Below are 21222 nucleotides of genomic sequence, written 5' to 3'. Positions count from 1 at the left end.
TTAAAAGATTAGGAGACTAAAGGAATTTATGAGACATAGAGTAAGGCATGACTGAACCTAGCAAAGTTATATGAGAAGGTCTAAAATCTCTATTCAGACTAATATGTTTCTTCAACAATGGCAAGCTGAAAAAGCTTTGAATAAGAGCATGCAAAATCAGTAATCCCTCGTTTCCCTCTCAATTGGCAGTCTATTGACTTCCTGAGATGGAGCTCTCATCAGGACCACCAAAATAAATAATTGCTGGTAGATCTTTCATGAATTTCTCTGTTTCTTTTTGAATTAGCTTATCTGTCTGTTAGGATTTCCTTTTACTATGGTAGACTTGAATCTACAAATCTTAATTAGCTCCCCAGGCAGTACAACTTTTAATAACTCCCTCTGTTTCTTCAGGTCTGCTGGTTGTTCTGTTCATAATCCAGACCTGTCATTCTCTTGCAAGGAGTGTTTGCTGTACAGATGCAAAAATCCGTTCCTGAAGTAAATGAATTGCATTATGTTAAAGGCAGTGTTCAGTCTTATGAGTATCTTATGAAACACACCCCAAATTTTCCATGATGCTTAAAAGCAGACATGTATTATCCTGCCTGATTACCAGGAGAGGGGTGGGGTAGCTATATCGGTCCTGCTTGCCCTGTGCTGGGAAGCAGGAGTGCCAAAGTGTTTGTATCATCCACACTTCACAAAATGTGAATACTAAAATCAGTCATAACCCATCATATCTGCTAGTAGAAGGATTAAGTCTATGTCTCTGGAGATTTGTGGGCTTTCAAGTGACATACTTTCAAAAGGAGCAAAGGGAAAGGGCAGGAGTAGACTGCCAGGTGGCAACATCTCTTGTCCTTTCTGGCCTAGAATTATATGCATTTGGCAAAATAAGCAGAGTAACCTTGGGGTGATGCACTTTAAGATGTTAACATCAGTTAATTTAGGACTTTTTTTGTGTGTAATGTCCTGGTACACGTGTCCAAACAGCCTACAGCATCTATACCCATGCCTGCTGATGGGCCATTCCTGCCCACCAGACCTCCTTGCTCCCATGCTGCCACTAAGATTGCTCACGGAAAGGGGGACAGTATTAACTAAAAATGCTCAGAAATGGTGGTGCTGTTCCAGTTAAGGAGTGGGGAATGGGCATGAGGGCCTGCAGAATTTCAAACACCACCAGGAAAGCAGAAAAGATGCATAACAGCCTTTCCCATCCCACCACCCTGCCCCACAACCCCTAATTGCTGGCCTCTCACCTTCTTGCAAAGAGGCTTTCTGTGCTCAGAGAGGGGAGCTTCCCACTTACTATATGCACAGATCCGCGTTCTTAGGCAGGGGGTGTGTGCACAGGGAGGGGGTCACAGCCCTATCTAGCCCTAGTGCCACCCCACAGCCCTGAGCTCAGTGGGGAGAAAATAAAGGGAAAGAAGTCGAGAAAAAGAGGAGAGCTGAATGGGGGGTGGGGGGGCAGGACGGTGGGAAGAGCAGAGAAGTAGGGAGGAAGGAAGAAAGCGGAAAAAAAGGAGGAGAAAGGGGAGGAGATGAAAGGCAAAGAGAGGGGGGAGGACCGGGCGGGCAGGAGGCGGGAGGCCGGGAAGGAGAGAAGGGAGGCAGTTCGCAGAGAGGGACGGGACGGGACGGGACGGGACCCGGCATCCCGCGGGCCATGCGCCTCCTTGCCACGGCGCTGGCCGCCCTGCTGGCCTCAGCCCCGGCCCCAGGTAAGCGGCACCGCGGGTGCTCAGCGGCCGGTACCGGGCAGACCCCTCAGCCGCGGGCTGCCGCTCTCCCCTTCTTGCCTTGGAGCTGTGTCCAGGCTCCCCCGTCAGCGGGGCTGGCGCAGCGGCCCCGAGCAGCGGCAGTGCCCGGAGCTTGGGCTCCAGGAGAGGGGGCTTACAGGGATGTTCGGGGAAGCCCGGCAGGCCCCTGCAGCCGGCGCGTCGTCCCCCCGGGCCGGGGGATCCCGCACCCCGCTGTGCCGCCGCTCCCCGGGCGCCCGGCGGCCGCGTTTCTGCACAGCGACCTGACCCGCAACTGTGGGCTTAAAAAAGAAAACCTTTCCCGTGCAAAAGTTTATGGAAGCGCGTTCTCCGCTGCCTGCTGTGCCAGGCGGGACAACGCTGAGCTGCACCGGGGAGCTGCAGGCAAAGCCGAGGCAAAGACAGATTAGGCATTGTTTTTTTTTCACAGGTGCCTAGGTCCCATAGACATCCAGCGAAACAGAACCTGTAGGTCCCTTGTAAAAAACTTTCTTTGTTCAAGTCCTTTATCTCTCCAAAATCAAAGGTGCATTGGCCAGTGTTGTGTCCTAAACCTGCAACAGAGACACAGAGGCCGGATCTGAACTTCAAGGTGTAGTGAGGGTTACAGGAGTGAGGAAGCACTGCTTATTCAAGATTCAGCTTGAATCTTCACCTCAAAAGGGCAGGAGATGGTGGAGGCAGAGGTTTGGTTCAAGTCCATCTTCAGTCTGTACAGAAGCTTTCCCTGACAAGGAGCCTCAGACTTGTGAAACTTGCAGACAGATCAATTCAGCTGAAACCAGCTGGCTGCTGTTGTGGATCCTGCTAGCCAGCTCCTAATTATTTTCATTTAAACAAAGAGCTTTGCTTCTTCCTGGCTCACCTGCTCTTCTTACTGTTTAATGGTAGAGGAGTCAAAATAAAGCCGCCTTTGACAGTAACATTGTTTCACAGAACGAACTACAACACAGATGAAAGCCATCCCATATGCTTCTGGTCGTGCAAATCTGAGATCAGATCAGAGATACCCAGATGGCATGCCTCTAACCCCTCAGCTATCACCAAAGGCTGAGGATAAAAGTCCTCAGCCCTGAAGGATGATGGGTTGTAGGTTTTGCCTGTCAGACTCCACGTGGGAAGGAAGAGGGGCTGATACATAACACTAAATCTGGATTGTGAGCACGGTAGCAACTCTGCTTCTATCTCCACTTATGTAATTGGGGTTCTTCCACTAAAACACAGCCACGCTGAAACTACTTATCAAACACAAGGACCCAGCAGTGATTGAGAGTCTTTGCTGCAGTTATAGCACAGAGAGAGGGGACAACCCTGCAAATGACAGGTTTCTGTCTCCTTAAAGTATAACCTGTTGCTCCTGACAGTGCTGTCAAAGTGCTATGCAATGTAATATGGCAGACAACAAAGTCAAACCTAGCTAATACTTGGAATTGAACTGGTGTAAGCAGAAGTGGACTGCTTTCAAAATACGACTTTTCAAAACAGACTTTAACCAGCAATAACCTTCCCCAATTCCCTACAGGCTAGTGTAAACAGCTAGAAATAAACAGCTAAAACACTGGGATGGGGGCAACTAAGTGAGCTGATTGCAAAAGGAGACATGTATTTAATGACTAAGCATACTAAGGAATCCTCAAGTCTTTGACTCACTCTTCTCACTTTTTCTATAAATAGTTTCCCTTTCTAAGCAAAAGCACGACTAAAACTTGTGGTGAGCTCCACCTGAGTGGCTACATCGTGCTATACTGGGAAGGCAGGAGAAGAAAAATAGTGATTCCTCACTTGAAGCAGTAATCTGAAATCTAGAAATTCAGTGCTCTGTTGGCACACAAGCCTGCTCTCAAGTTGTGGAGGAGTCTCCTGTGCTGGCAAGGCGCCCATTACAAAGGTAAACCTCATGCTGGAGCTGATCCAGTGCCTGCTAAAGACAAGAGGAACATTTCCAGTAGTGTTTGGGAGCCCTAAATGAAGCTTTTCCTTTCCACATAAGATGTAAATGACCTCTTTCCTCCGAAACCCACCACTGCTCCTGCTCCAAAGGCAGTGGGAGGATAGAGTCAACTGGACAATGTTTTTCTATTTTATAAAAGCATCACCTGACACTGTTCAACATAAGATGAGATCATGGTAAAAGAGTCAGGAGATTTCCAAAACTCTCCCCATTTCTGCACTTGTACAGCCACCCCAGCTGAAGCTGCAGGAGGACGACAAGGAGATGTATTCCCACTAATCAGGCAACATGAAGCATGCAAAATTTGATACTTCCTTAGAAAAAAGGCATGTCCCCAGAGGAAAAGTAGGAGCCTTAGGTATAAAATACTAATGTTTGTATGAGTGTAAACAGCTAGAAAGGGATCAGAGACTCCATGTACAATGCTTCTTTATCTTCTTGCATAGGCTTCCATCATTGCCGTATCTGAGTTCTTCTGTATTTTCTCTTGGGTACTTTTTGGCACTATGTTCTGCCTAGTTTTGAATTAAGCAATGATTCTTTGGCCTTTTATTTTGGGACTCTATTCCACAGTTAATCCTAGCCAGCTTTTTCAAACAAGAACTTTGCATGTCAGGAAAATGACATAATTGTTTTTCTTTACAGTTTTTCATGATATGTTCATAATTTCAGTAGAAAAAGTTTGTGTTTTTCATTTACCCAAACCACACTTTTGAGTTATTAAATATTTACAGCCCAAGTATTTATGAGAACCCCAAAAGTGCTGAAAATCTTAAACTTATTCTTCTTTACTGAGCAGCATAACCTTCAAAATCTGATCTTATTTTGGTGTCAGGGGCAGCCATCTTCACATCTGCCTGTAAAACACCAAGGTCAGATAACTTCAGCAAGTAATAACTGGAGTTTCATGCCTGGAAAGCTTTTTTGTGGTATTCAGCCTTAATTTTAAGTTGTAACATCCTGTTCTACTTGTGTGCTTCCTACAATCCAAAATAATCTCTTGCTTTGGCACTTACATGAGTTGCACACACAAACATCATGCACAAATAATTACATCAATAATCTAGGCCATGCTCAGTAGCAGTTTCTTAAAACAATTTAGAAACTCCTCCTTTATACAACTTATTTTCTCCTTCATAAAGAAAAAATAATGTCTACTCGGAAAAAATATACCACTCTGTGTATTTCAAATGAAACCAAAATAATTATTGTACTATTAATTTTCATAGCATTCTTCTCAAACACATGCAATATAACTAATTAAAGTGGATTTACTTTAAGTAAGGTGCTACAATTCACCACTCCATTTCATGGCTTCATTTGGAACATAAAAACAGTGTCTCTGTCTCCAATACTGTTTCAGAAATAGTATGGAAATACTTGCTTATTTTGAAGATAAATATACGTTTGGGTTTCAGGAGCTGATGTCAGACAAAAGACTGCCAAAACTCTCATCCCCTTTGTTAAAATGTTCCTAGCTGACGTGCTAGAAAGAGTCTAGAAATGAAAAATACTTCTCCCAGATTTGCAATTCTCATTAGTATTTAACTACAGTATATTCACATAACAGGAAGCTTAATATTCACATTTTAGAGGACATTTCATGCTTTGCAGAGTGCATTGCAGAGCGTGCTTACTCACTGTTGAAATATGGTGCTCTCTCTAGTGGATGCCATCAGACCAGTAGGTTATGCATTACAGGTCATTCGGGAAACACATTGCCACAATATACCACTGGTAAAAAAATAAAGATCAGTCTCTGATATGACTAATAAGAACATTATTAATGTGCATTAGGAAGGAAATAAAATGAGTGTTGACTCCAATGACTCAGAAAACCAGTCCAGCATAAATCAGGTCAGGAAAGAAAATTTTCCTGTAATGATCAGCTATGGACTTCTTTCAGCCTTCACCTATACTGGCTGTTGTTAGGAGTAAAGCAGAGACAAACAACTGGCTTAAGCTAAATTGATGATGAAGAACAGAAAAACAAGAGTCAGAAATAAATGGAACAATGGAATAATAATTTGTCCCAATATAATCTCATGTCATATTTTGTCATGCAAATGGCAGCAGTTTAATTTGAATTTGTATTCAGAAGGACTAATCTGACAGATTTAACCCAGGCTTAAAGTGACCATTTGATAACAACAGGAAGAGGACATGGAGAACTGCAAAGTGAGGAGCTGGTTACAGTTGTATAGGGACATTAGCAGTCTTTCAGTGATAATCTATTCAACAGCATGTAAGGTTTGCACAAATGATATCTAAAAGAAGTAGACAGAAGCATGCACATTGAAATTATGTGACCTTATAAAGTCAGCGTAAGACCAGGATAGCATGTAGGAAAAACTGATTACCAATTAACAAAAATGGAGCAGAACAGTAAAGCAATGTCACATACTTTGGGATTAGTAAGAATTTGACAAAGAAGGAAAGATGCTCAAGATTATTATTTAATTTTAAACTGACATATAATCACATGTGGAAATATCATGAGAAAGGACACATAATTCTAGGCTATACCAGGCAAGGTACATCCCAGACAAATCTGGGAAGTACCATGACTATTTCGCAGTACATTGGAGAGCTTCTTTCCAGACACTGCCTATAATTCTAGTTACCCATCTTAGAAAAAGATGTAAATAATTACAAACAAACCCAAAATTTAAACAGGAACCAATACAGAGAAGGGCTATTAAGGAGAACAGGGAAGTGAAGACACTACTTTGCTAAAGGAGACTAACAGGGCTCTATTTCTTCAGCTCAACAAAGCAATGGCTGAGGCACCAGATAGTTGCTTTCTATAGGGACTCAGAAAGCAAGGGCTAGAGAAGAAAACACTATTTAATCTTAAAGTTGGGACAGGAAAAATAGGCATAAGGTGGCTATTGAAACAATTTAGCCTGGAAATCCTAAGAAGGGTGCAAATCGTTGGAATAGCTGGTCGTGGAACAGCTTTGCAAAAGATATTCTTGGCTCTTACTCCAAGCTAGTTCTAGACTAACACTTGTTCAGACTGATCAAAGATTATGCGATGTTGGGCTTATGAGAGCAGCAAGGTGTCCGCTTGAGCCCCATCTTATTTATTAGCAACAGCAAGAATACTAGAGGAGACTCACTGAAGGAGGGCCTCGTACCAAGTTAAATATTCACAGACAGACAGATGATGTCAGGTTCTAAAAGCTCATTAAATTGCTGCATACTGAATGGATACCATCAGTTCACCTGCTGTGGACTTGCATGCTGGGACAGATGCTGTTGCGCCAGCATGGAGGGCTCTCACCATCTTTTATCTCCTTTGCAGATGTTTGTGGGGCTTTAAATGTGACAGTCTCTCCGGGACCAACAGTGAGATACTCTGAGGGAGATAATGCTACCCTCTACTGCCACATTTCTCAAAAGAGAAAGACAGACAATTTGCTGGCTGTGCGGTGGGTCTTCGCTGCATCACCTACTCAGGAGTATCTGATGATCAAAATGACAAAGTTTGGGTCTGTCCAGTATTATGGAAATTATACTCATCATTTCCACAAACAAAGACTTCATCTTCTTAAAGAGAAACATGGAACCATGTACAAATTTCTTATTCTAAGTCTCCAGCAAACAGATCAAGGACATTACATATGCAAAGTCCAGGAAATTGGCAAACACAGGAATAAATGGACAGCATGGTCAAATGGCACAGCAGCTACTGAAATAAGAGGTGAGAGACTAATGATTTCAATTTTATTATTTTTCTTGTCCCATCAGGCCCTTTAAAATTTTCATTCAAGTTCATCCATAAGACATTTGAAGTTAGGTTATTTTTAAGTATTATAAGAGGATAGGAGAAGAAAACCTAGTACTCAACTTCTTTACTTACACATTACAATTTAAACATTATTCAGCCCATAATAAAATGCAAAGAAGTGAGAAGGTTGATTGATAGATTTGTAGCAGATAGTCTACTTCCTTTGCCTTTTACCAGAATAGCAGTAATTAAAATTCCTTTGCATTCAACTACAGGTTTCTGGTGGGTTGACCTTAGCTGGATTCTGGCTGCACACTCTATTGCTCCTTTCCTCAGCAGGACAGGGAGAGGAGAAACTGAGATGAAAACACCCTTGTAGGTCAAGATAAAGGCAGTTTAATAAAGTAAAAGCAAAGGCCATGTGCAGAAGCAAAAGAAAACAAAAAAATTGTATTCTACTGCCCATCAGCAGGTGATGTCCAACCACTTCCTGGGAAGCAGGGCTTCAGTCTGTGTAGTGGTTGCTCCAGAATACAAACACTGTGATAGTAAACGCCATTCCCTCTCCTCCTTTTGTTTAGTTTTTGTTGTTGAGCAGATGTCCTGGGTTTACCAAGAACTGTCGTGGTTTAAACCAATCCACACAGGTCGTCCACTCACCCACCCCCACCCCCGACCCTCCCCACTCCTGGAGGGATGGGGAGGAGAATCAGGAGAATGTAACTCCCACGGGTTGAGATAAGAACAGCCCAGTAACTAAGGTATAACACAAATCACTGCTGCTACCGCCAATGATAATATTGATAAGAGAAAATAACAAGAGAATACGATACCACCGCCGAACGAGTTTGACCCCCCCGAAGAGAGAGAGCCTGCCCTTCCGGGTAACTCCCAGTTACCTCTCCGGGCATGACGTGCTGTGGTATGGAATACCTCTTTGGCTAGTTTGGGTCAGGTGTCCTGTCTCTGCTTCCTCCCGGCCTCCCTCGTCCCCAGCAGAGCATGAGACTCACAGAGTCCTTGGCCAGAATAAACATTACTTAGCAACAATTAAAACCAATCGGTGTTATCAGCTCTCTGCCCAGGCTGGAAGTCAAAACACAGAGTTTAAACCACAACAGCAGATTACATATGGTATGGAATATCCCTTTGGTTGGTTTGGCTCAGCTGTCCTAGCTGTGTCCCCTCTCAAGATCTTGAGCATCCTCATCCTACTAGTGAGGGGGCAATGTTGGAGAGAGAGCCTTGATGTTTTATGAGCACTGATCAGCAGTGGCAAAATACTGGTGTGTTATCAACACCTTGTTAGCTACCAATACAAAGTATAGCACTATGAGGGTTGCTGTGGAGAAAATGGACTCCACCTCAGTCAGACCCAATGCAAGGTCTCTACAACTTTGCTAGTGGAAATAAACAAATGCCATTATTATTATTTAAATACAAAGAAAGAGAAACAGGGAGAAATGAACTTATTTTCTGAAGAATGTGCAGTGGGTCAGCCAGAAATAGAACCATTATATTTTACATTTGTATTTGGCATCTCTCTTGGTGTTTTCATTGCTTTCAGTTCTTGTCCAGCAGCACTTGGCAAGTAACATTTCTAGTGTCACTTTTTTACTTTTGTTTATACTACTTATAGCCACAAAGCAGAGCTAGAAAAGCAGTGAATGCCTGCTGACATTGAACTTCAGATAAAGAAATGACCAGCAACAAGTGTGGGTTAAAACCAAGTTGAAAACAAGCTTCCTTCAAATCTATAACACCACCACACCCACACACTCAGAGATGGATGAAACTGGATTTAGAGGACAGATGCCTTTGAAGAGGCGGTTGAGCTCAGCAGTTGTACTGTTAGGGCTAGCTGGCAAACTAGCCCCTTGATTGTGGCTTTATAAACAGAAAAATTGGCTTACCACAGGGTCAGCTCTAAAGATATTGCCAAAAAATCAAGGTTGAGTGCTTGGTCCATGGGTCTGGAAATTCAAGAAGCTCATCCAGCAATCACAGCAATCACAGTAAGAGGAAACTGTATTTCACAAACTTTCTGCTGTTCCTGTTCATGCTAAATTTGTTGTTGTGTTTAGACCCCAAAAGGTTATTCCTGCGTCTGGAAAACCCTAATCCTGCTTATCTATGTTGTGTTTTGGTGAAAATGGCCCTAGCTTTCCTCTGAAACAAGTTTTGGTCAGAGGAAACTCTACTGACTACAGGCCTTTTCAAGATGGATTTGAACATGTTTATGTAATCTTAATCTAAATCATATTCCCTCAATGCCAGCTTCACAAGTGTCGTTCAGGTTTTTGTATTAGTTTTGTATTACAAACACAGCAGGGAGAGAAATGTGACAGTAAAAAATTGTATTTTTGAGTGTATTATCTCTGATGGGTAGCTTTCAGGTACCACAAACTTCTCTTTGATCTATCAGAATTTTGAGAACAAAGATGTGAAAAATACAATATAACAAGAGATAAAGAGCAGCTTCATGTTGACCAGCAATGTTTAAAAATGCCTTGAGGAATCATGGTATTAACATAATGTAATTAGCTGATTATTACTAGCAACAATGAAAGACACTAATGATCCAAAGCTGAAGTTCTGTTTGGATTAGTAGCAAAGATGATGGATCAATTTTAAGCAACAGCAAGAAAACCTAGTCTAAACTATTTTGTCTTATTGGGCATGCAAAACTTGTCTGGAAAACCTCCATGACATTCATTTGGGATTTCCTCTGCTTCCTGACTGCAGACAGTCAGAAATATAAATAACAACAAAGCAGGACCCAAGTACAAATGGGAACCCAAGCCCTTTACCTGTCTGCACCAGGGAAATGCATATCCCTCCAACACCCAGGCCCCAGCCACACTTCTTTTGCAGAGGATTACAGAACCAGAACTTAAAAGAAAACTCCACCAAAGTACATTAGACTCCTAAATACAAATCACCAGGGCAATAAGTACCATGGGTCAGAAAGGTAATCCTGCAGCCAAATGCCATCTGTAATCCATAACCTAAAGAAACCAAAGCCTACATGATCACACTATCAACTAGTCTGCACCATTTTGAATCCATGGGCTGATTTTTGAGATAACAGTCTTAAAGATATTAAGGTTGTACAAGTAATGTGAAATTGTCGGGGTGGGGGGGGGGGAGGGGGAAGGGAGAGAAGATCCATATGAACTTCCTCACTGAAGGAAAGCGGTAAGAAGAAAGTAGTTAATTATTGCTCTTGAGCTGCCATATTTCTGTCCAGTGACCTTCCACATCGCAGTCAGCAGCTGGGGCTCCTGGACATACTGCAGGATTCATTAGCTTCACAGCTCAAAGAACAGTTTCTTGTTTGACTTTTGTTGCTGTTTTCACTCTTCTGTTTTTAAACAGGTAAGAGTAAAAACACTAGAGTAAAAACATCTCCTGAACTCAGCCATCTTAATCTCTGGAGGGCATTAAGTTTTATAAGCACTGACCCCATGTTGAGTGGCTGGAGCCAAGGCACAGTGGTTAGTCTTGTAACCACACAGGGATATGAAATGGAACTTTATTGCATGCATGATTTAGCCCGACAGACTTCAGGCATAGTTTGTCTCATACTCAGCAGCTGTTCTTCACTGTTGTTCCTGCATTTGGCTAGGAACTGGCTCTTCTCGTCCTCTCCCAATCTCTTCTTCTTTCATTCCTGTATATTTGACTGAAAGGGGAGATACAGCCACTGGCAACCAGGAGGTCTGATCATCCCAAGTGCCTCAGCCTTCCACCTTTGGGAAGGGGCAAAGCTGATGACTGGTGTGGGAAAGGGAAGCCAAGGCCCTCATCTCAGCCTACAAAGAACAAGTGGCTCAAATGCTGTGCCAGGGGAGAACAGGAGGAGAGGCTGAAAGTAACTACCAAATGTGGCCACTTTCAACAGTGCCTTGAATGGATGGTCAGGCTTGCAAGCCTACAAGCAAGGCTAGGAGGCCATTGTTCAAACCCAGAGTCTTCGAGAGGATAGACTAAGCTTTTCTTCCAGTGTTTTGAAGAAGAATTTCTGAGGGTAACTTGAGGGCAGGGAAGGCCAGGTCTGATGTGAAGAGACAGAGAGAAGCAGTGAAGGAGGAGAGTGCTGTTTCAGTTGCACCAGACCAGGTAGCTGTCTCCATGAGCAGTACACTAAAACATACAATGGATAACAAGTAATGTGTTTCTTTCATGAAGAACCTGCAAAATAGACCAATAGATGTGCCCAAAGAGTGCAGAATAATAAGCAGGCTTATGGGAAAAAAATAAAAAAGAGAGAAAATCAGATGGAGAATAATTTTTAGATTTTTTTCTGTGATTATGTCATTTCATGGGGCAGGTCAGCAGTTTAAACAGTGTTCTCATTCACTGAATGATCGACTTTCTTAAATGCCTATAGGGAAACATACGGATCTGTCAGGAGTGCTTGGAAGGGGAAGGACATGCTGCAGCACGGATGGCAGAAGAAAAAGCAATATAAAATATTGTGAGATCATGTGTCATACCCCTCCTACAAAAAGCCATTCTGTGTCTTTCTTTGCTGCTCAGGCTATTAATGAAATGCAGAAATCTCTCATTTTTCTTCATAGCCAAATTGTGAGTCCAGATCAATTTGGTTACTGCAAAGAAGGGAAACTGTAAATTTTCAGTCTACCCCTTAAATGCCATTCCCTGCCCCTTCTCTCCCAATTTTTAGTATGATTTATGAATACAAAATCAGGGTGGGTATTTGAGACTCAGAATCACAGAATGATTTAGGTTGGAAAGGACCTTAAAGACCATCTAGTTCCAAGCCCCTGCCACAGGCAGGAACACCTTCCACCACACCAAGTTTCTCATTATTTCATCTTTCTCACCCTGGTCAGCTGTACTGCTTCTCAATGCTTCAAACGTGACCCAAAGCAGAGCCAGAATCCTGAGACAAGGAAGGAAGTCAGGCCCACCTGTAGACTAAACACAGCAACAATAAGCCCTGTGGGGATCTGAGGCAGACATCATCACCACCCCAGCCCCCCAGAAAGAGTATTTATTCTAATTTTACATCCAGATTGAAGATACTGAAAAATTACGTATCTTTAAATGCCATAGCAACTGTTTTGCTGCTAAAAGCCTCTTTACTGCAAACAAAGGACCTCCTTAGCTAGCATTCTGTTAATGCACTGTGAGCGTACAGGACTTGCTACACATGAGAGGGAAGGTAACTCTTTCCAGAGTGGTGATAAAGTCTCCAATTTCCCCAATGGTAGCACTTGGGCTTTTCAAGGAAATTTTCTTCCAAACACATTTTGTATTTTATATTATGATTGGTTACACTTTTTATTGCAAAGGGATTTACTTATATTACAGTTAGATCCAGGATGAAACAAAAGGAGCAATACAAATTGCTCAAAGCATTTTGATACTAAAATTGTACTGCTTGTGCTTTATCAAATAAGGTAACAGTGTTCACACACATCACGGTTGCTGTCTTGTCTAATATTTTGTTACAGTTAATGTGTCCACAGTTATGCCCAAGTTCAAAATAGTATCTTTACATTAAAGCACCAGGTAAATTTCTCACAACCCTGTGTATCATATGGATTCAGAAATAGCATTTATATCCCTGTTCTTATTCACACAGGAAGAGGAGGTGACTGTGCTAGACAAATTTCCAGAGGGAATGGAAAAGGGTCATTTGGCTTCTTCAGAATCTTGAAGTAGAAAAAGCCTGTAGCAGTTCAGTACATAGCCTTTGTCATCCACCTAGCATAGCACTGTACAAAGCAAAATGCTTTACCAGATTGCAGTGTGGTCTATAATCTGCTATTAACTTATTCAGATGTTACTTGGTAGTAAGTTTGCAGGTGTGAATTTATGCAGGCCATTAAGAAGTTGCAAATACACTTTTTTGCAATACATATATTTATACAAATACACATATCAGACTTGTGGAAAAACAATTGAGTTACAGGCATTAGTTTCTAAATGTGCAATGATGGCAGTAAAAAGTTTAGCTACATACCTGGCTTCTACTTTAGGGACAGAACCATAGAATGCTTAGGGTTGGAAAGGACCTTACGATCATCCAGTTCCAACCCCCCTGCCATGGGCAGGGACACCTCACACTAGACCAGGTCACCCAAAGCTCTGTCCAGCTTCACCTTGAACCTTGCCAGGGATGGAGCATTTGCCACTTCTTTGGGCAACCTGTTCCAGTGCCTCACCACCCTTACAATAAAGAACTTCTTCCTTATATCTAACCTGAACTTCCCCTGTTTAAGTTGAAACCCATTACTTCTTGTCCTATCGCTGTAGTCCCTGATGAAGAGTCCCTCTCCAACATCCTTGCAGGTCCCCTTCAGATATTGGAAGGCTGCTATGAATACATTTCTTCAGAAAAGGAGCCTCATCTGATGGGGATGGAGTCCTTACAGTCTTCTGTTCATAGACTCACATGTCAGCTACAGAAACTCTGTAGTATTTTCAGAAGGCCCAGCTGAAATTTGAACTGTTGGTTTGCCCTTTCATGTGTAGTGAACACAAGATATCAAGTAGGATTTATAAAAAGGTTATTGTTAAATCTTAGTAGTAAAACCAAGATAAATCCATGTCCTGATGTTGCCAAGAAGTGTCTTCTACTCCAGCCATGCAACATCTTTCTTCTAAGCTAAGGTCAAACTTTTCCCTTTCCCACATCGTCTTATCAAAGGCATCTGTCCTTTTTCTGAACCTGTGTGGTTAATGTTAGTCTAAAACCAAGTTACTGATCTTTATTACAGTAAAAAATACACCAGAAAACAGTATATTTGAGGAAAAAAAAGACATCAGAGAGATGGTTCTCCCACTGCCTTTCTATCAGAAAACTCAAAATAGTGAGTGGTCTGTTCATAACAATATGCAGCAACTTCAAACCATCATTTACAGTTTAGTAATCCCTCAAGCCCATTAGGCAATGTACTGCACATTTCTTAAGAAGAGCAATACATGTTCCAAAGGGATTACAGTTCAAGAGAAGACACTACAAGTAGGAGAACAAACACAGAAAATCAGGCAGTCCAATTATAATCCTACTGGCATGGACAACACAAACAAGTAGAGATGATAGCAACAGTCTGTCTTGTTGGAAAGTTTATGTGTCAGAGTTTCCCACAGAACAGTGTCTGAGTTATACTAATTATTAGTTGCATGTGGCATTTTCTAACGGTAAAAATGTGGCAAGATACAGGAAGGCAAGATTCCTTTTATTTCCAAAAATGAACAAAAGCCTTTTTTTCCCAGGGCAGTTATTCTAAAACACTTGCCAAAAATCTACATGTGTGATACTTTCTTGTAATAAAGTAGTAGATACATTAAAATATTCAGGATGAGCTTCCCATCACAACTGAACAGAAGATTTCATTAGTCTGAAAGCAGTTCCATAACCATTGTGTTAGCTCTACACCCTACATCTCTATGGAGCATGCCTTAATGGATTACTTTTCCAGTAAGATACTTGTTCTGTAGTGCTTTGCCATGTGAAACTCTCTTGGATGTTCAAACTTCACTGGCAATATGGAGGACAACATTAGACTCTTATTGCATTGCAGTGATTGCTAGCAGAAATAAAAATCATGGATCAACATGAGAGGCATCATCTAATCTGATGTCATCAAGAAAAGTCAGCATGCTTAAACAGTCTGGCTGGGGTGAGCAGAGAACATTTTGAACAGTGATCCAGCAGTCAGAGCATTTGGATTCTACTGCTAGGTTGTACAGCTGTTACGATATTGACATCCATCCATTTGCTGACTGTAGAGCTCTGTAATCTGTTCCTCCTTCTGAAACAGTGAGAATTCTGTGTAAACTCTGCAGCTATTTTCCCTCTTAACTGGGTTATAACATAACGATTCAATCAGCTCTTTTTCTAAGTTGTAAAGGTGAGCTGGTACAACTTGTGCTTGTGCAGTCTTCCTGGCTAACTTAGAACACAGAGCCGGAATAACTACAGAGCCAGCTGCATCCATAATGGTAGCTTTTTCCCTCGGATACTCAGACTCCCACAAAGCCAGACCTTACAAGCACATGCTGTCTTATTCTAAAGCCTAGGCTCTTCTAAAGTGCATTTCTACTCTCTTGCTCTTCTTCGCTGAATTTAACTTTCAATTGAAGAGCCACACATTGCATGTATAAATGGGTAAGATGACAACAGGGAGGCAGTATCAAGCAATGAAGCCCTCATGGGGGTGCCAAGCCAGATGAGATCTACTGGAAGATGTTTTTATAATGCTGTTTTGGAAGTGAAGTGTTTCATTGGAAGGTAAATGTCCTGTGAGGTAAAACAAGATCATGGTGTGCTGAAGTCTAAGGCAGAACTACATTTACTACAAGAGGTCCCAACTTTTCCTGCGGTACAATTTCAGTTCTTGTCATGGCTTTTTTTTTTTTTTAGTGATTTCATCAAAACCTGATGATGATCCCACTTTCAAGAAAAACCATGAAGCCTGGAAGTTTTTCGAAGGTAAAGATGCGTCTATAACAGCTACTGGTTCTATACAAGATGTTAATTTTAATCAGTGCTACAGGACAACTAAAATGTCTCAATCAGGATCAGTTTTGCTAGTTCCTGTGCAAAATCAGGCCTTGCCTGAGAGAGCATCCCACAAGGTACAAGGGATGATGGAGAAAAGAGAATGGAAGGTCCAGCTTCAGTTTCTCGTATATTCTCATATATATTCAGTTTCTCATACATTTGTGATGGTCAATGGGAAAATAACCTGTGCCTGGCTAATCAGACAACACAAATGCAAACCTTTATTTGGGAAGGTGCTGAGCATGCCTGAGGAGGCACTGAGCACACAATGCTCCTGCTAGCCTTAGAAACTCTTTACTAAACATGCTCTGCACTACAAGAGAAGCTTAAAGCTCCCTTGATTTTCAAGGCAAGCAATATTTTCTTTCCAGGAGACTGAAATCCAGAATTTGCACACAGTTGGGATTCCCTTCTCCTCCTCCCACCCCAATCCGGAACATCACAAAGCACCAACAGAGCATTTGCAGCCACTGCACTGCCTGCCAGGCAGGATTGCTTGCTTGCAGGATGGTCTTGATTCTATGGGGAACCTCCTGTTTAAACCACAATTTACAAACTATATTGTTGTACTGCGTAAGGGGAACAAAGCACAGAACTGCAGGTCAGGGGTCTAGTTCCAGCAACACTATTTTCTACAAGAGCACTTGACCTTTGAGGCTTAGTTTCCTCTCTGCGAAGCAGGAAAGAAGCCAGTAAAGCTCCCTTAGGACATTTCAAGGCATTAATGGGTAGAGCATCCTTAAAGTACTCTACTTGGAGTTCTAGTAAAAGCAGAAATAAGTCATTAAAGATTTCTTCTCCTTCTGAACAAAATACTCCATCTTGATCTGCCATGGTACAACTCCTGTCAGCTCCACTGGGAATGTGTTATGGCACCCAAATGAAAGCCATAAAGGGAGACTGAGGCTGTAGATTGAAAAAGAAAAAAAAATATACAAAAGTTTCAAGCTAGTGCTGCCACCAGAAGGAGCAATGGCAGACTTCCTTCTTCTTCCTCAGCCACTCAGTGCTCTCCCCACTGCCACTTCTCTTGTTGTGTTTGCTTGTTGGGTTTTTTGGTTTGCTTGTTTTAAAAAGTACAGCTGTTCTAACTGGGAAATAATCCAGCTGAGCTCCTTTTAGTTTTTTGTTGGTGTACAAGGCAAACCAAAACCAACAAAACCCAACCAGCCATCAAACAAAAAAAAGGGGAAAAAAAATAAAAGGAAAAAAAGCTCCACCAAGTCAGCACTTCTTTCCTCCCTCATGAAAGTAAGCCCTCTTACTTTGCTTTACTTTAAGCACACCTCTTTGCGTTTATGGAAACACCAACCAAATTTTAAACTGAGCAGGGTACTATATGAAAGTCTCAGGAGAGTCAAATTACTTTGAACTGTTACACTAAATCTTTTGAGCCTATTTAGATCTTGTAGGTGTAACTTTCTTCTATCCTGTAAGCGTGAATCAGACAGCTGCAACTGACATCTATGCTTGGCTTTCAGATCTGTACGTGTATGCGGTGTTTGTGTGTTCAATAGGAATTATCAGCGTCCTCCTTTTTACACTTGTCATTCTCTGTCAGTCACTTCTGAACAGGAGGAGGTCCACAGGTGAGTGAAATATCATTCTTGCTGTCTTCAAGGCCTTTACAAAGAGGGAGAGGGGGTAGAAATAGAATGCAGGAAAAGCAGGAATGCAGGAACTCCTTGACTTGATTTTAATAAAAACAACAACAACAACAAAAAATTGGTAGTAAAAAACCCATTTCTGCCAGCAAGACCAGAACAAAGGTATTTTAAATTTGCATTGGGCTTTTTAAAACTTTTCAGCTTTGCATAAACATAGATTGAAGGCTGTTGGAACTTCTTTCAGGAAAGACAAAGTATCGTTAAATTGCATTCTGATCAGATCTATCTAACATTTTGCATGAGTGACATTTCTGCAGATATTTAGAGGGGTTTCAAAGCAATCTTGTTCTGTCCTGTTTTATTCTCCTTTCCAGACTAGCTGGCAATATTCTTGGAAATATGGGGGTTGTTACTAGCCCTCTCTTTTTTGTAACATTCTTTGAAACTAAAGCATCTTTTCATCAGTCGGATTTGATTTTTCATAATAATCTTTCAAGATCAAGGATTACTGTTTCATTCTTTTCTTCCTCAGAGAGAGTTTCTCAAAGAGGCTACATCTGCATGAAAGCAGCCCTGTTATAATCAAAAGCGCTATTTCAGATCTGTGGAGTAACAGGTGCAAGCTCTACTTTCATTTTGATTTAAGAGTGGTTTATTTGGAGACCTCACACAAGCTGTGGGGTTGAGATACCAGCATACTTAGCAGCTACCATGACAGAGGAGAGCGAAAGGACCATCTCTGCACAGACGCTTTCAAAAAGAGTTTGGTTAGTTGTTTGTCCTGTTAATGACAGGATAGAATTGTGACTTTACTGCTTCTTCAGCACCACACATATACCACGAAGGAATGAGTGACTCAGATACACAGGGCAGAAGACATGTAAGCAAAAAATAGATGTATACAGAGAAGTCCTTGCCTGACCACAAACGCATTTCAGGCTGTGGCTCTGTCTTCCCGGTAGTGCACTCAGTAGAGTAACTGATTCTAACTGATTCCAACAGCTCTGCTTGCCAAGAGGAAGGAGCAAGATCAACATTATTCTCCCTGGTTTTGTGCCAAGGGAGTACCCACACTTAAGTACGTTGGTCATGGTGAGTCACCCTGAAGCTCCAAGCAGTAGACATGCTGATGTATCCTGTTTTTTCTTGAGCAGACATTGGGCTAGAATTTGCCTCTGCTTTTGCTGATTTACGTTAGTGTAAGCATAGAAGCAACTTGGAGAAGAAGTCTCTTTACATTGAACCAGTATCAGTTAAATATAGAACTAATATAGAATATAATACAGAATAAGCATATACAACAAAGAAAAAGTAATCCCTTCTGAGCTGCTGGATCCTTTCTTCACTACCTTCATATCTGAATAATTGCAGGCTTCACCAAATTTTTATTTAGATTTTGAACATTTTCCAGAAAACACTGGCAACATCAAACTTATGGATTCAATGGAAATATGACAGCATAAAGCTTAGCAGACAGGCACTCAGGATACAGTGATGAGATTTTCATGCAAGTCTGTCAGCCAGGACCACCTGATCAGAGTATTTTCCGTAATCACATTAATTGCCTCAGCATCCAGGCAGCATCAGGGACTTAAAATTACTGAAGCAGGAGTGGAAGAAGCAGCAGTGACAGACACGGTCTCCACCAGCCCCATATGGCTTTTTCTCTGCATAACCTCTGGGCCAGGGTAGCAAGCTCAGCCCTGAACTTTGGCCCCAGGGAGCAGCAGTTCCTGGAAGGTGCTGTTTCCACTCTGCCGTATGGGCATAGGGCACAAAGAGCTCCCTGCTCTCTCAGTACTCCTCTACATCCTCTAGAAGCACCTTCCAGGGGTTAGGGTCTGACCATATTATAGCCCCCTGCCAGCCAACAGCAGTACTCTCTGATTCAGACTGTTAGAATAAGGCATCACTCCTCAAAAAAGTGTTACGTTACTTCCTCTTCATTCTCAGCACTCTGTATGCCCATCCTAGGCTGGACTAGGCAGATGCTAGTATACATGTGAAAAGAGCCTGCAGTGAAATCACGAAGTCCACCCTTCCCTGAGAGAAGGAGAAAAGACAGGAACAGCAAAGCAATTCTCCCTCTGCATCACCTCAAACCTCCAGGCAGGCTACAGGCACAGCTGCCTTCCGCCTTCAATGAGGTTTTTGCCACATCACCTTCCTCTGAGGCCCCTCAAGAAACGCCTGGCTCTGTTCTTCCCTTTGAGACATGTCAGGGGCCCAGGACAACCAAAACTATCTCCTTACCTCACCTTGCTGGGCAGATCTCCATCAGGGCTTCTCCCTGAACCTCTTCAGTCAGCCCACCCCTGTCACAGAGACAACAACAGCCCCCTCTGCTCTCCCACCACTCCAGCTTCCTCTCCCAGTTCCTCAGCCCTAACACCACAAAGAGGTTGAACTGCCGTGCCCTAGCACTGTGTATAGGGAGTGGAGGCAGACATCCAAGTAAGGGGAGAAGAGGAAGGGAAAACTCTGCCCAGCCCTCTACAAGAACAGCCCAGCCTGGGATAAAGAGCAACTCATACGCAAACTGAAAGTTGAGATTTGCTGTGGAGGAAGCTGGAAATGATCCCTCTGGAGTGTCTGTCTGTGAAGCCTGAGCAGATTCTGGCTCACCTCAGGGCTCTGACATGAGAAGGGTAATACTGAACTCAGTTCCTCACCAAAGGAGGTCGCTTGGTTTGACTGGATTGGCAATGCAGCTAGGGCTGGCTCACGGCACAGGGTAGCTATGGGATTCTGTAGGAAGCAGCAGCGGTTGCAGCTGGCAACTCCTTTGTGGTTATGTAGAGGTCTATGCCCATTTATTACAGGAGTGGTTGCTCTTCCCAATCCCTGGTTCAAAGGCTTGGAGTATCTAGTGCAGGGCAAAACAGAATAATACATGCCCAGAGATGCTCATTAGAAGCATGTCAACAGCGTGCATGAGCATCCCCTTGCTCCTGAAGGGTCAGACCTACTGTTCTCATGTATATCTTTAAAAGGCCAGACATAGATGGAAGCACTGCCAGATAGAAGCTAGCTTAGACTTGGCCTCTGTGTTAGCCCCAGTTCCTAGTGCTCTCAGCTCCCTTTCCTTAGAACTGAAATACACCCCCTAGGAGGTTCTTTAGAATGGAAGAACTGAGGTAAGACCAAATATGAAAAAACTTTCCTGTAGAGAGGGGCATGATCATGTAGTGCACTATTGTCTGGTTTCCATGGCCTTTTAAAGAATGGAGAACATAAAGGGAGGGTGGTGTCTGTGTTGTATCCAACTTCATATCATGGACCAGGGATGCACCCTCATTTCCTTCTGAGAAATAAGTTGGCAGTAGGTTGACCAGAAAAGCCAGAGCCTCTCCTCCTGCTTACATGTCTCTGCATGCTGCACAGCTTAGGCAGAGCACAGAAGCCACTAAGCTACAAAGAGCATCTTAATAACTGTGGCTCCTGAATGGCTGCAGTGGGGTGAGCTGCCCTTGCTCAGGACTACGGAGTCAAAGGAATGTGTAGCAGAAGGATTTATATAGCTCACACACACAGCTGTTAGGGACAGCATAGTGGCTGGACTGGACCTCTGATCTGATCCCAGGAGGCAATCCCTTTATGCCTGAGGCCACAGTCTAGCTTACATTAGGAACAGTAGTGGC

General features: G+C 42.6%; 1 protein-coding gene across 3 annotated transcripts in view; it reads left to right on the top strand.

Annotated features, from left to right (window-relative positions):
* The first annotated feature begins 1618 nt into the window (after positions 1–1618).
* The window catches only part of VSTM4 (V-set and transmembrane domain containing 4), an 88771-nt gene continuing 69167 nt past the window's right edge, over positions 1619–21222 (top strand). For all 3 annotated transcript variants that reach the window (XM_065671838.1, XM_065671837.1, XM_065671839.1), the window contains exons 1-4: positions 1619–1709; positions 7007–7405; positions 15834–15902; positions 17456–17563. In XM_065671838.1, the coding sequence (XP_065527910.1) occupies positions 1655–1709; positions 7007–7405; positions 15834–15902; positions 17456–17563 (631 nt within the window). In that variant the 5' untranslated portion in view covers positions 1619–1654. The remainder of the gene's footprint in view (positions 1710–7006; positions 7406–15833; positions 15903–17455; positions 17564–21222) is intronic.

Source organism: Lathamus discolor, chromosome 3, assembly GCF_037157495.1.
Source record: "Lathamus discolor isolate bLatDis1 chromosome 3, bLatDis1.hap1, whole genome shotgun sequence".
Lineage (NCBI taxonomy): Eukaryota > Metazoa > Chordata > Aves > Psittaciformes > Psittacidae > Lathamus > Lathamus discolor.
The sequence above is the reverse complement of the archived record's forward strand: the minus strand, read 5'-3'. Positions and strand labels throughout refer to the sequence as shown.